This window comes from Triticum urartu, chromosome 4 (genome assembly GCF_003073215.2).
Source record: "Triticum urartu cultivar G1812 chromosome 4, Tu2.1, whole genome shotgun sequence".
NCBI lineage: Eukaryota > Viridiplantae > Streptophyta > Magnoliopsida > Poales > Poaceae > Triticum > Triticum urartu.
Window position 1 is genome coordinate 427252241 of NC_053025.1, and position 13202 is coordinate 427265442.

A 13202-nucleotide genomic window follows, 5' to 3' on the forward strand; every position below is an offset into this window, starting at 1 on the left:
CAGAAAGGCAGGAATCCACGCCATGTCCAGGAACAGTTGCAAGAACAGGAGCAGCGATGAGCTAGGAGAAGCAAAGGGGCGAAAATGCTGCTAAGTCGTGCTAGTATCGATACAACTAAACCTTGCCCAACAGGGAAGCCTCAGAGCAGGGCATTCAAGGCATGCATGGCTCTTATCTTTTTGGTGCAAAGGCAATGCATGACTGGTGTGGGTGTTACTACTGCAGCAACCCGACTAGTCAAAATCCAAACGCGCATGCATGGCAACGGATCCAGTTTTATGGCCCCATATCTTTTGCATCTTTCTTGAGAAGAGAACTTGTGCCACACCGATTCTTCCAAGAGATACTAGCTAGGAGTAGCTAGCCTTGCCATCTCTTGGCAGTGAAATCAATGAGGTAGGTATAGATGTACAGCCAGAAACCACCCCACCAATAATACTACTCCTACTTCCTCGCAAAAAAAATAATTACTACTCCTACTAGTATAATACTCCTAATATCCATGGCCATGATGATTCAAGAATGGAATTCCTACTAGTAGGAGTATTTCAAAACGAGATTACATTGCTAAGCTCGGTATACTGATTCGAGTCTGGATAATCCTAGCAATTCATAGTAGCGAGTTTAAAGTGTATCTTTTATGGTTCTTGAATACTTACATTACCATACCATGCTTTTCAAAAGAAAAAAGAAATACTCCTACCATGTTTTCTACTCACTCGTTGTTCTGAATCCACCAGGTTTTGTTCAAGGCCCTCTGCCCTGGACCACTGTGTTCACCTCAACTCTGCACAGCAGCCCAGTGATACATCATAAAATGACCATAAATGGGTGGCGTATGACCGTAAGATTGGACCATGAATACTGCAGATCCTAGAGCCCAATTGATTAAAAAAATAAACCAGTTGGCACGCTAAAGATCTTCCCAGATCTTATTCCTGTCTGCAAGGGAGACCTCGCAGTTCCAGGCTCCTACGAGCGATGTGTACAAGACATACTAGATGGCAGACTAGATGAGCAGGGTGGTTGCGTCTGTGACCTCCCGGTGCAGGTTGAAAGACAAGGCAGTGGAGACCCTATTGCTCCTAGGCAAAGCCCATGATTGTGTTCTGATCAAGAAACAGTAACAAAACACCTAGGCAATAAGTAAAAACCTGTGCAGCTGAAGCGCGTTAAGAAGTGGCCAGGCAGACTCAGTGGTCACCATTGTCAAGTCAGTTCGTCCAGAAGGTTAAATGCTCTAAATTTACAGCTGACTAGCAGAGCAAAGTTCAAGAGACTGAGTCTGGATTTGTTCAAAGCCACAACAAGTTACAGTAGAAACTAGAACCATCAACAACTACTACTCCAGAGATGAAAATTTACCTGCTCTGTTAGGTGCCAGGGATTGCATGCATGGACCAACCAGCGGCGTGTTAAAGAGGGCGCAGTAAGAAAGCCAATTTCAGAGATCTTGACTGCTCGAGTCTTGTCTATCAGTGCTGCACAGGGCAGGACGCACACATTAGCTGGCCGGGAACAAAATGCAAATGCAGTACGAATTTACGGCGCTGACAGTTTGACTCACGGGGTGCAAGCGCGAGACAGCATATCGGGGGCAACAGGAACACACTGTCAGAGTCCGCGGTTTTATATCAGAATAAATTGATTACAAGTGGTAATATTTACATGATAGTATCTGTATAAAACTGCCAGTCAACTTGAGTTAATTGGCCTCGTGTACACAATTGCGATTACGTGAAACCTATACAACAGTGTACTCTTGTATCGATGGATTATGGGACCACCAACTTGCCAAAATAACCGGCATATGAAGTGGATACCCTGGTGAGATTACAAGTGCCAACTTCTGTGTCTTAAAAGTCCAGTAAATTAGAAGAAGCACTGCAGGTCTTGGCTGTCAAGCAAAAGTATATGGAACTACACAAGGACTTGAGACCTGGCTGCACGACGGGAGCATTTGATGCGAGCGCTGTTGCTCAGGCCACAAGCACAGCCTTCCAGTAGCTCGAGATCTTCGTCACATATTAATATTGATGCCATCTCCGGACAATCCAAAAGCATTTTAGAGCTAAGAAACCCTGCAATTGTCCATGTCTGATATAGCCTCGACTGTTTTCCAATAAACCTTCCTGTCCTGGTGTCATAATATTCTGGCCACTTGTCATCTGAGAGCCTCTTCTCCACGGCTTCAACAGCCCTCCTTGCCAAGTCAGGCCTACCCATCTTGATACAGGCTAGGGTGAACTGAGTTATAACACAGACAAATAATTAATCTTATGATCGCAAAAAATAATATTAAAACATTAAGCAAAGCAAGAAAAGTTATTAGAGAATCTATACCTGCCATAGCAATGTAGGCCAAGATCCACCGTTATGATACGACCAGGGCCTGCAAGCAACAACGAAAATCTTACAAGGAGTGCTCAAATACCCAAACATACTTTTTTGCAAGAGAAATGCCGAAAGAATACAACTTGATCAATACTAGCAATGAATTTCGATTAATAACATAGGTAAAGACTCGTCATGGGGCCAAAAGAGTGCTACTTAGAATGTTAGAAGCAAGTGATGCTTATTTGTAAGACTCATCATGGGGCCAAAAGAATACTACTTAGAATGTTAGAAGCAAGTGATGCTTATTTGTATTTTTCATTCAGAGAGATTCAGTTCTTGTGCAAAGCATAATAAGCACCAGAATCTGAAAATCCCGCAAACTGAATACATACACGGCACATAGAAGAATTTTCAGTTGCTTACGTGTTTTTGGGGTCGCAACCAGTGATAATACGCCATTCCTCATACTCCAGAGCAGGGTAGCATATCTTGAGAGGCATATTTGCAACTATATCATCCCATTTGGTTTCAATGAGGTTCAGGATACCCTCTGCTTGCTTTTGAGTTGCTAAAGAGGAAACAATCGCCCAGAGATTTCCAAGAGAAAAAAACCTGAAATCCATGTGAGCTGGTTGTAGGTTTCCTATAAGGTAACCACCCTTATCAGGAATCCAATCTGCAAGCCAGGATGGGATTTGCTCTGGGTAGATGTTGAACTTATTGATAGCATCATGTGAGTACTCCTCGGTCTTGTAGCGATAAATCTCATTTATCTTCTTCATATCAACCCAATAGTACTCTCTTATGTGAAAGGACAGAGCACTGAGCCTGTTGTTGATAACACGGATCAAGTTCTTAGATCCATCATCTGTACTGACCATCTCACGGGCACAGCGCAAAGCAGAATAGAACAGAGCCTGTGAAAAACTCCTGTTAGGTTCAATATGAGAACACTCTCTTTATACAGTGTATTCCTACGTATTTGCGAGCCTCGCATATACAAAGTGAAGTGTCAAACTACAATGGACATTCCATTTGAGTTGCCAGTTCAGAATTTTTATTAGAACAGAACAAATATCCTCTTACCCCATAAGGCCATAACTACCACACGATACTTGACTATATCAACATGAAGTGTACAAGATTAGCTTACCTGGATCTCAAGAGGATGCCCATGGATTCCCATCCTCCGATCAATCATGCATGATCCATCGGTGACTAACAACGTAGGGAACATGTCGAATCCATCAGTCAAGCATAAATTCAGGATTAGTCTGATGCCTGTCTGCACATCAACCCTTTCTTGTAGTGCATAGTCTCCAGTAATTTTACCATATGCCCTCAGTAGAATTATCCACCAAAGTCCTGAGAAAATATAATTTCATATGAAAATCCATGAAAACAAAACTTGCCGTCAAAGGTATAACACAAGCGCGCTCAACATACTCACCAGAGTCGACAGGTGCTACCCGCCCAATGGCTGACTCTCCGAAGTCAGGGTCAAGAACCTCCTCAAATGCTTCATTGTTTCCATCTAAAGGCACAGATCTGACTTTAAAACTAGCAGGCATCAACCCCTGACCAGGACTGTAGCAATCCACTGTCTTCTCCCAACTCTAAAAAGGTACAAAAAGAGAGATAAAGAGATACTTCCAGGAACATCGCTCGCAACTTAGATAATCAATGATATCCAGGACAACGAGAATATCAACTCTGTAGTTATTTCACAGGACGCTATTCAAGACAATTTGTCGATGCTGTTTTCAGGGGTTTGGTGCCCAGGCCTGTTTTATGAAGCACAAAACCATGTTTCCAGTATAATAATAATAATACTCCCTCCGTTCCTAAATGTAAGTCTTTTTAGAGATTCCAATAAGAGACTACATACGGATGTATATAGACATATTTTAGAGTGTGGATTCACTCATTTTGCTCCGTATGTAGTCACTTATTGAAATCTCTAAAAAGACTTATATTTAGGAACGGAGGGAGTATATGTTTCTTATTTTGAGGAGAACACACTCATGTTATCTCAGAAGATACTTATTATCGAATTATTAAACCAATATTAAGTAAGTTACTCAGAATTAACTCGAGCACTAAAATCGCTTCTGTCTATCTCTAGAAATTCAGATTCACACCATGTGTGAAAACTAGATTCACATTTTTATCCAATTATATAGTGTCCGGAATTGAATGACTGAGAAAAACAAGTTAATTTAACTAGTGCAGAAACTTGCATAGACTTTTCCCCACATCCATTAATTATTCTACAAATCGAGTTACTAGGGAGTGAAAAATAGTCGAGGAAAAAAATATTGTGACTGAAAGATGTAACTATAGGACAGCATTTCATTGTTTTGATTGATTGGAGAAGCTGAAATGGTAACTTATTATCATGTTGGGTTTGCAAAGATATTCTAAATATAAAGAGGAATGTCAGGGCATTATCTAGAGAATAAAGTTGAATTAGATTATTACAAGACAAAGGCGGGGTTATCACTAGCACTTGGTGCTAATGGCAACATGATATCTTGCTCGCTTACTCTAGCCACATTATGTCTATATAGACAACCATGTCGCACCACATATGGTAGGTCATAACAGCTGACATTATGGTGCTGCTCCGAATCTCAGTGAGCCAACTTCGTACTCCCTCTGTGCTTGAAAAGAAGGCATACAAAAAAAAATTGAAGTCAAATGGTGCAAAATTTGACCAAGTTTGTAGGGAAATCTGTCAACAACTACTATCTAGTTAATATTGTAGTTGTTGGTAGTTTTTCCTACAAACTTGGTCAAACTTTGCACAGTTTGACATCAGACAAAATTTATACGCTTTCTTTTCAGGCACGGAGGGAGTACTACGGAAATGTAGCCTTGCAGAAGTCAAACTATAAGATGCTTAAAACTCCTCGTACAACTATATCCACAAACATACATACGTTCTTAAACAGGCCTCAAATAAGTCTGCCTAGGAGTTTCTTTTTTTGCTAGTTGTTTACCTAGTTGACATGTCATTTATGTGGAAAAAGGTGGCGCTGTGGCAATGAGATGGAAATTACTTTTTTCTTCACCTATCCTCCTCACTGCGTACCTCCTCTCTCTCTCTCTCTCTCTCTCTCTCTCTCTCTCCCTGTTCTCTCTCTGATCTGGTAGGGAGAGGAAGGGCCCCTGCTGTTGTTTCTAATTGAGTGCATGTGTTGCTGCTGAGTTGTGCAGCAGCTATTACTCCCCCACTCATGCAGCACTGCGGCCGCCCACCAGTGTGAGGCAGATCACTTAGCCCCCATTCCTCTTCATTGAACGGGCCCAAGATCAGTGAACTAAGACATACTATTTAGAGGGTGGCTGTTTTTTGTGTCTCAGGACGTATGTCAAGCTGTGCACGGTTTTCTACAAGGGCCGCACCAACCAGATCTTCCCTGGTGGGGCACTGTCCTTACCTTTGTTTACATCTCTTTCAAGAGTTCAGTCCACCACCTCCAACTTCTGCAAGGCCTCCTCATCATTATCTTTGCCCTTCGTTTTTCAGCCTCTTACAGTGCTGCTATCAGCTCTTGGCTCCACTGCTGTGTGCCTTCCGTGACATTTCCTCCTTGTCCAGAAATCTGCAGTCACGTACGAGTCCAGGTTGGCCAGTGCCCAACGCTGTAAGGTCACCAGCAACCAGATGATCGGCAGCTACAGGGAATTTCAATGTGTTCTATGGCATCACATTTCTGCAGCTCGAGGACAGCCTCAGCAGGAGCACTGGTGGGTTCATCGCTGCCAGCAACCGTAAGTATACAGCTGCAAGCCATGTTGCAGCAGCGAAAAAAGTTGCTGGTGAATGCTAAGTGTGCCACCCAGACTGTGCCACATCAATGTTAAGTGAACCATGGTGCTGTGAGCTCCATACAACTACCAACCCCATGGTGGATAGGCAGAGAGAGGTCAGTTTCTTGGCTTGCCAATGTACCTCTAGCAAATTTGTGCCTCCGCATGCAGATTTGAGTACATACCATACACTGATCATATCAGTATTGGTTAGTTATCCAACTGATTTATTTAGTTGTTGATCCGCAACATTTCAATTTGAGTCACAGATCAATAGATTTTTCTTATACCTCAGTGCTCACTGCCTAGCCCCATGCATATTATATGCAAGCGAGAGAAAATAACACATTTTAAGCTATTTAAAACACATGTATGAGTTTCTGAACATGCATATGCAAATGCAACTTGTAAGCTCACGGACCTACTTGCACCTACTCATTTTATCCCTATTTGAGCGCAGCAAGAATGTTCAACTTTTGCCAAAGCGCAACGCAGTCACCCGTATGGCCAAATCAAAAGGAACAGGGTAAACTCACTCTAACCTAAGTCACGGACTGCGCTCAAGCCCAAAACAAATACACCGTAACTGCATGGTGAACTTCCAAATTTAACACAGTACTGTTACAATCAGATTATGAAGTGGAGGCATGGACAACATACACCGGTAGCAGACGGTGGAAGGTGTAATATATTCAAATCAAGCCTTACATTCTTAAATGAATGCTTGCAGAGTTATCCCGCCAATAAACTTGCAGAGCAGAAAAATGCTAGTCACTATGTTTCTGTTCTCTAATACTCGAGTTTTTGAAACATGTGTGCAATGCCAAAATAATCAACACCAAAGCAAGAGGTCTAAAATTCACAATATCCTCCCTCCGTTCCAAATTAATTAAAGTTCTAAGGTTGTCCTGAATCAAACTAGTTTAACTTTGACCAAATTTATAGAAAAATATAGTAAGATCTACAACATGAAATATACATAGTGAGAAGTATGTTTAATGAAATTAATTTGGCGTTGTAGATATTGATTTATTTTTCAAACTAGATCAAACTTAATAAGTTTCGACCAAAGCTAGAACTTCAATATTAATTTCGAACTGAGGGAGTACATTATTGCTGTTATCTAGAAAGGCCATTTGTGAGATACACTAATTGTAGATATTTCCTCTGCCATCACACTGAAATGGCATTATATAATTCCACAATAACATCTATATAGCACATTGCAACATTGTGGCTACTGCATTTAACCTGAAGGAAGTATCTCATAGAGTAGACGTGTATAGTAGCAGTAACCATTTTAAGGTAAATGTGACTCACCTGGAGCTGCAAGGTGTGCAGCAAGAAGTTCTTCACGATGTCGCTCTCACCTCTGAGGAGGAAGGCAATGGCAGACGGCACGAAATCCCTGATGAAGACCTGGTCGTAATTAAGCATATGGTTGGCCGTGGACGGGTCGTTCGCTGCCACCGTGCCAACGGCGCTGCCGCAGTAATTCACGACCGCGCGGTTGAGCAACCACCACGCTTCCTTCTCCTCCGGCGACTCCTCCCTACTCCTCACCGCCTCCAGCCCTGCCTTCAGGCCCTCCAATTGCTCGTTCTGCAAAACCACCGGATCCTGCTCGGGCGCCGCGGCCGCAGAAGCTACCTCCGGGGGCGGCGGGGTAGCGGGGGGCTCCTCTAGGGGAGGCGACTCCAGCGGCGGCGACGCTGAAGCGAGGGCAGCGCGGAAGGGGTCGAGGGGCGGGGGCTTATAGCTTCCCGCCTTCGAGGACGTGCCGGATTCCACCGACGTAGAGAGAAGGCGGCGAGCAGCGGCGGCGAGCGGGGCGGCCGCGGCGAGGGAGGACGGAGAGGAGAAGTGGCGGCGCGAGAGGTATAGGAGCGCGTGGCGCTGCGCGCCCCGGCGGAGGTGGGAGATGGCGGCGGCCGCCATCGCAGCGCGCGCGAGATTTGGATTGCGGAGGAAGAAAAGCTTCGATCGGATTCGGGCGATCGAGGGATTTCGTGCTGGGTTTGCAGAGGTCCAAATCGCGGTAAGAACAACGGAAGGGGACTAGCAGTGCTTTATTACATCGTTTTAACCACGGGTAGTTTCGTTTTGGAAAGTGTAAAATATAGGCGCTGTTGGCATCGGCCGGTGCAGAAGCAGGCACGTACGTACGTGACAGTTATCCGGGTGTGTAACTTTAACACGAGCCACGCATCCAATTCGTGGGTCACGTGGGGCAGAAGGGAATTTGCGTTGGGATTTGCCAGCACCACTGAGTACTTACGAGTATTTTTCTATTTCGTGATGTTTGCTGAGCAAGGACAAAATTCAGAAAAATTTCTCTTCTATTCATCATAAATAAAGACAAGCAATAAAAATCACATCCATGTCTATAGACCACCTGACGATAACTACAAACAGCGTCACATGCAAGAAGGGACATGGTATGGGGCGCATGACAAATCCTTTGATGTGGTTTAGCCCTGCTTATGCCACTGGCTACAAGCACTTGAGCGAGCCGAAGTCGCGTCATTGTTATCGTCTCTTCCTTATTAGAGTCAAGCAAACATTGTAGTAGACAGTCAGAAAGTCACCGTGCTAAGACCCCAAAAGACCAGCACACCAAAATAGTAACCGTCGCCGGTGAAATGAAGTGTAAATCGAACCAACATGTAGAAACACGAACACAAACAAACACCGACCGAATCTAAGCAAGTCCACCGAAGACAAACACCGACTGAATCCCGCAAGATCCACAGGAGACACACCTCCACACGCCCTCAAATGACACTAGACGCATTGTTAGGACGGGGGCTAGGCTGAAAGAACCTTATTTCATCTCAGGGAGCCATCGCCGCCTCATCTTCCCGAGCAGGACACAAAACCCTAAACAAACTAAAAAAAAACCCTAAATTGAAGCATGAGCCCTCCCACCGGCAGGATTCATGATCCACCGTGCCTCCATAGCCGCCACATGAGACGAGGCAAATCGGCGATGGCGGAAGGTGGGAAAACCCTAGTGTGGGAGTAGCTCATGGAAGGACAGGGAGGAAACGTTTCGTTGTTGTTCCCTTTGTTATGAGGTGGGATGCAGCGGTTACTGTTGAAACTTTGCTACTCACAATCATTCAAATATCATGTCTCAACGAGTTCATCCTTTTGTGACCAATGTTGTAGATGAAACAAATGATTTTTCATGAAAAAATACTTCATCATCTTGAAACTAGCCAACTGGGTGCATCACTGATGTCTACTACACAACCTTCTTCTTATAGACGTTGTTAGGCCTCTAAGTGCAAAGGTTTATAAGACAGTAGCAAATTTCCCTCAAGTGGGTGACCTAAGATTTATCAATCCGTGGGAGGCGTAGGATGAAGATGGTCTCTTTCAAACAACCCTGCGACCAAATAACAAAGAGTCTCTTGTGTCCCCAACACACCCAATACAATGGTAAATTGTATAGGTGCACTAGTTTGGCGAAGAGATGGTGATACAAATGCAATGTGGATGGTAGATATATGTTTTTGTAATATGAAAATATAAAAACAGCAAGGTAACTAATGATAAAAATGAGCACAAACGGTATTGCAATGCTTCAAAACAAGGCCTAGGGTTCATACTTTCACTAGTGCAAGTTCTCTCAACAATAATAACATAATTGGATCATATAACAATCTCTCAACATGCAACAAAGAGTCACTTCAAAGTCACTAATAGCGCAGAACAAACGAAGAGATTATTGTAGGGTACGAAACCATCTCAAAGTTATTCTTTCTGATCGATCTAATCAAGAGTCCGTAGTAAAATAACATGAAGCTATTATTTCCGTTCGATCTATCCTAGAGTTCGTACTAGAATAACACCTTAAGACATAAATCAACCAAAACCCTAATGTCATCTAGATACTCCGATGTCACCTCAAGTATCCGTGGGTATGATTATACGATATGCATCACACAATCTCAGATTCATCTATTCAACCAACACAAAGAACTTCAAAGAGTGCCCCAAAGTTTCTACCGGAGAGTCAAGACAAAAACGTGTGCCAACCCCTATGCATAAGTTCACGAGGTCACGGAACTCGCAAGTTGATCATCAAAACATACATCAAGTGGATCACGTGAATATCCCATTGTCACCACAGATAAGCACATGCAAGACATACATCAAGTGTTCTCAAATCCTTAAAGACTCAATCCGGTAAGATACCTTTAAAGGGAAAACTCAATTCATCACAAGGAGATAGAGGGGAGAAACATCATAAGATCCAACTATAATAGCAAAGCTCGCGATACATCAAGATCGTGCCATATCAAGAATACGAGAGAGAGAGAGAGATCAAACACATAGCTACTGGTACATACCCTCAGCCTCGAGGGTGAGCTACTCCCTCCTCGTCATGGAGAGCGCCGGGATGATGAAGATGGCCACCGATGATGGATCCCCCCTCCGACAGGGTGCCGGAACAGGGTCCCGATTGGTTTTTGGTGGCTACAGAGGCTTGCGGCGGCGGAACTCCCGATTTAGGTTTCTTTTCGGGGGTTTCTGTATTTATAGAATTTTTTGGTGTCGGACTCACGTCAGGGGGGTCTCCGAGTCGTCCACGAGATAGGGGGACACGCCCAGGGGTAGGGCGCGCCCTCCACCCTCGTGGATGGCTCGGGACTCTTATGGCCCAACTCTTTTACTCCGGGGGCTTCTTTTGGTCCATAAAAAATCCACAAAAATTGACAGGTCAATTGGACTTCGTTTGGTATTCCTTTTCTGTAAAACTCAAAAACAAGAAAAAAATAGAAACTGGCACTGGGCTCTAGGTTAATAGGTTAGTCCCAAAAATCATATAAAATAGCATATAAATGCATATAAAACATCCTAGATGGATAATATAATAGCATGGAACAATCAAAAATTATATATAGGTTGGAGACGTATCAATCACTTCATCGTTAATGAAACGAGCCACCAGATCTCTAATGCGAACATGGTCTCTGTGCACGCCATTTGTGTTGCATCAAGCACATGTTTTTGAAATCATTGTGACTCTTCACTAAGTTGTATTCACTGAGTAACTCATCAATAACGGGACATAAGTAAAAACCAAATGTGACGCTTCGCTTTTTTTGAGAAATTTCCAATCTATTCATCTTCAATCATGGTTGTACAAAGAACAACAGAGGTAATAAAATTACAACCATGTCTGTGGACCATCTAGCAACGACTACAAGCACTGCAGCGAGTCGGAGGCACGCCGCCGTCATCGCCCCTCCCTCACTGGAGTCAGGGAAACCTTATTGTAGTAGATAGTCGGCAAGTCATCATGCTAAGACCCCATAGGACCAGCGCATCAGAGCAACAACCATCGCCTAAGAAAGTCGTAGATCTGAAGGATCAAATGTGACGCCCCTGATTTGACCGTACATTAATCATACACGCAAATGTGTATGATGAAGATCAAGGACTCACGGGAAGATATCACAACACAACTCTAGACACAAATTAAAATAGGGCCAATTCCAGTTCTGCCCCTAACTCGAACCCACTACTCAGTTTTGCCCCTAATTTTCAGGTATGCTCAGTTTTGCCCCTCTGCCGTTAGTGTCACTTATAGAAATGCCCTTTTGCACCGTTACCGTCCGGTCAAAGTACTTTGATCATCCAGAAAAAAATAGCAAAAAAAATCAAAAAAATATGAAATTTGGTGGGATCGAAGATAGTCATGTCCGCAAGGCGCGTGCACATTTTTGTGTTGGTTGGACACTCCGGGAGCTCGTGGCAAAGGAAAACAAAAATAATTTATGCCTATGAACAGTAAATTCGAAAAAAATAGCAAAAAAGTTCAAAAAAATTGAATTTATTTGGCGTCAAAGAGGCTTGAGTGCACAAAGTGCTTGCAAGTTTTGGTGATCAAATGACGTACGGGGCGCTCTAGAGAAAAAAAAACAAAATAGTGCATTTTTTCAAAGTTTTTTGAGCTAAAATTTGTTTTTTTTCTCCACGAGCTCCTACAATGTCCAAACACAAAAAAAAACGTGCACACATCTTGCGCACCTGAATATCTTGAGTCCCACGAAATTTCATATTTTTTTGATTTTTTTTCTATTTTTTTTGAATTTACTGCTCGCATGCGTACAAAATTTATGTTTTCCTTTGACACGAGCTCCCGGACTGTCCGAACGGCATGAAAATGTGCACGCGCCTTGCGGACATGACTATCTTCGATCCCACCAAATTTCATATTTTTTTGATTTTTTTTGCTATTTTTTCAGGACGGTCAAAGACCTTTGACCGGACGGTAACGGCAGAGAAGGGCATTTCTATAAGTGAAACTAACGACGGAGGGGCAAAACTGAGCATACCTAAAAATTAGGGGCAAAACTGAGTAGTGGGTTCGAGTTAAGGGCATAGATGTAAATGTCCCATTAAAATAATACAGCTTTATATTACAAGCCAGGGGCCTCAAGGGCTGGAATACATAAACTCGAATACACAAGAGTCAGTGGAAGCAATAGAGTACAGACATAAGTTAAACAAGTTGCCATAAGATGGCTAGCACAAACTGGGATACAGATCGAAAGAGGCGCATGCCTCCTACCTGGATCCTCCTAAACTACTCCTGGTCGTCGTCAGCAGCCTGCACGTAGTAGTAGGATCCTCTGGTGTAGTAGGAGTCGTCGTCGACGATGGCGTCTGGCTCCTGGGCTCCAGCATCTAGTTGCGACAACCAGGAAGAATTGGAAAGGGGGAAAAGAGGGAGAAAAGTAACCGTGAGTGCTCATCCAAAGTACTCGCAAGCAAGGATCAACACTACATATGCATGGGTATCAGTGTAAAGGGGCAATATTGGTGAACTGAACTGCAGAATGCCAGAATAAGAGGGGGATAACTAGTCCTATCGAAGACTACGCTTCTGGCAACCTCCATCTTGCAGCATGTAGAAGAGAGTAGATGGTAAGTTCACCAAGTATCATCGCATAGCATAATCCTACCCGACGATCCTCTCCTCATCGCCCTATTAGAGAGCGATCACCGGGTTGTATCTGGCACTTGAAAGGGT

At 43.5% G+C, this 13202-nt stretch overlaps 1 protein-coding gene across 1 annotated transcript; it reads right to left on the bottom strand.

The window, feature by feature from the left end:
- Nucleotides 1–1610: 1610 nt before the first annotated feature.
- LOC125551875 (neutral/alkaline invertase 1, mitochondrial) lies at nt 1611–8241 on the bottom strand. The gene is made up of 6 exons (XM_048715256.1): nt 7475–8241; nt 3789–3954; nt 3492–3703; nt 2762–3255; nt 2345–2393; nt 1611–2248 (listed from the first exon to the last, which is right to left on the bottom strand). Exons 1-6 carry the CDS (start codon nt 8090–8092, stop codon nt 1922–1924), a joined length of 1866 nt encoding a protein of 621 aa, XP_048571213.1. The 5' UTR covers nt 8093–8241; the 3' UTR covers nt 1611–1921.
- Nucleotides 8242–13202: the final 4961 nt, after the last annotated feature.

Excerpts from the sequence above, each read along its gene's own strand:
- LOC125551875 (XM_048715256.1), bottom strand. The coding sequence starts at position 8,092 with ATGGCGGCCGCCGCCATCTCCCACCTCCGCCGGGGCGCGCAGCGCCAC. Across the intron at positions 3,256-3,491 it reads GGCATCCTCTTGAGATCCAG|GCTCTGTTCTATTCTGCTTT; the intron begins GTAAGCTAATCT and ends AGTTTTTCACAG. Across the intron at positions 2,249-2,344 it reads GGCCTACATTGCTATGGCAG|TTCACCCTAGCCTGTATCAA; the intron begins GTATAGATTCTC and ends GTTATAACTCAG.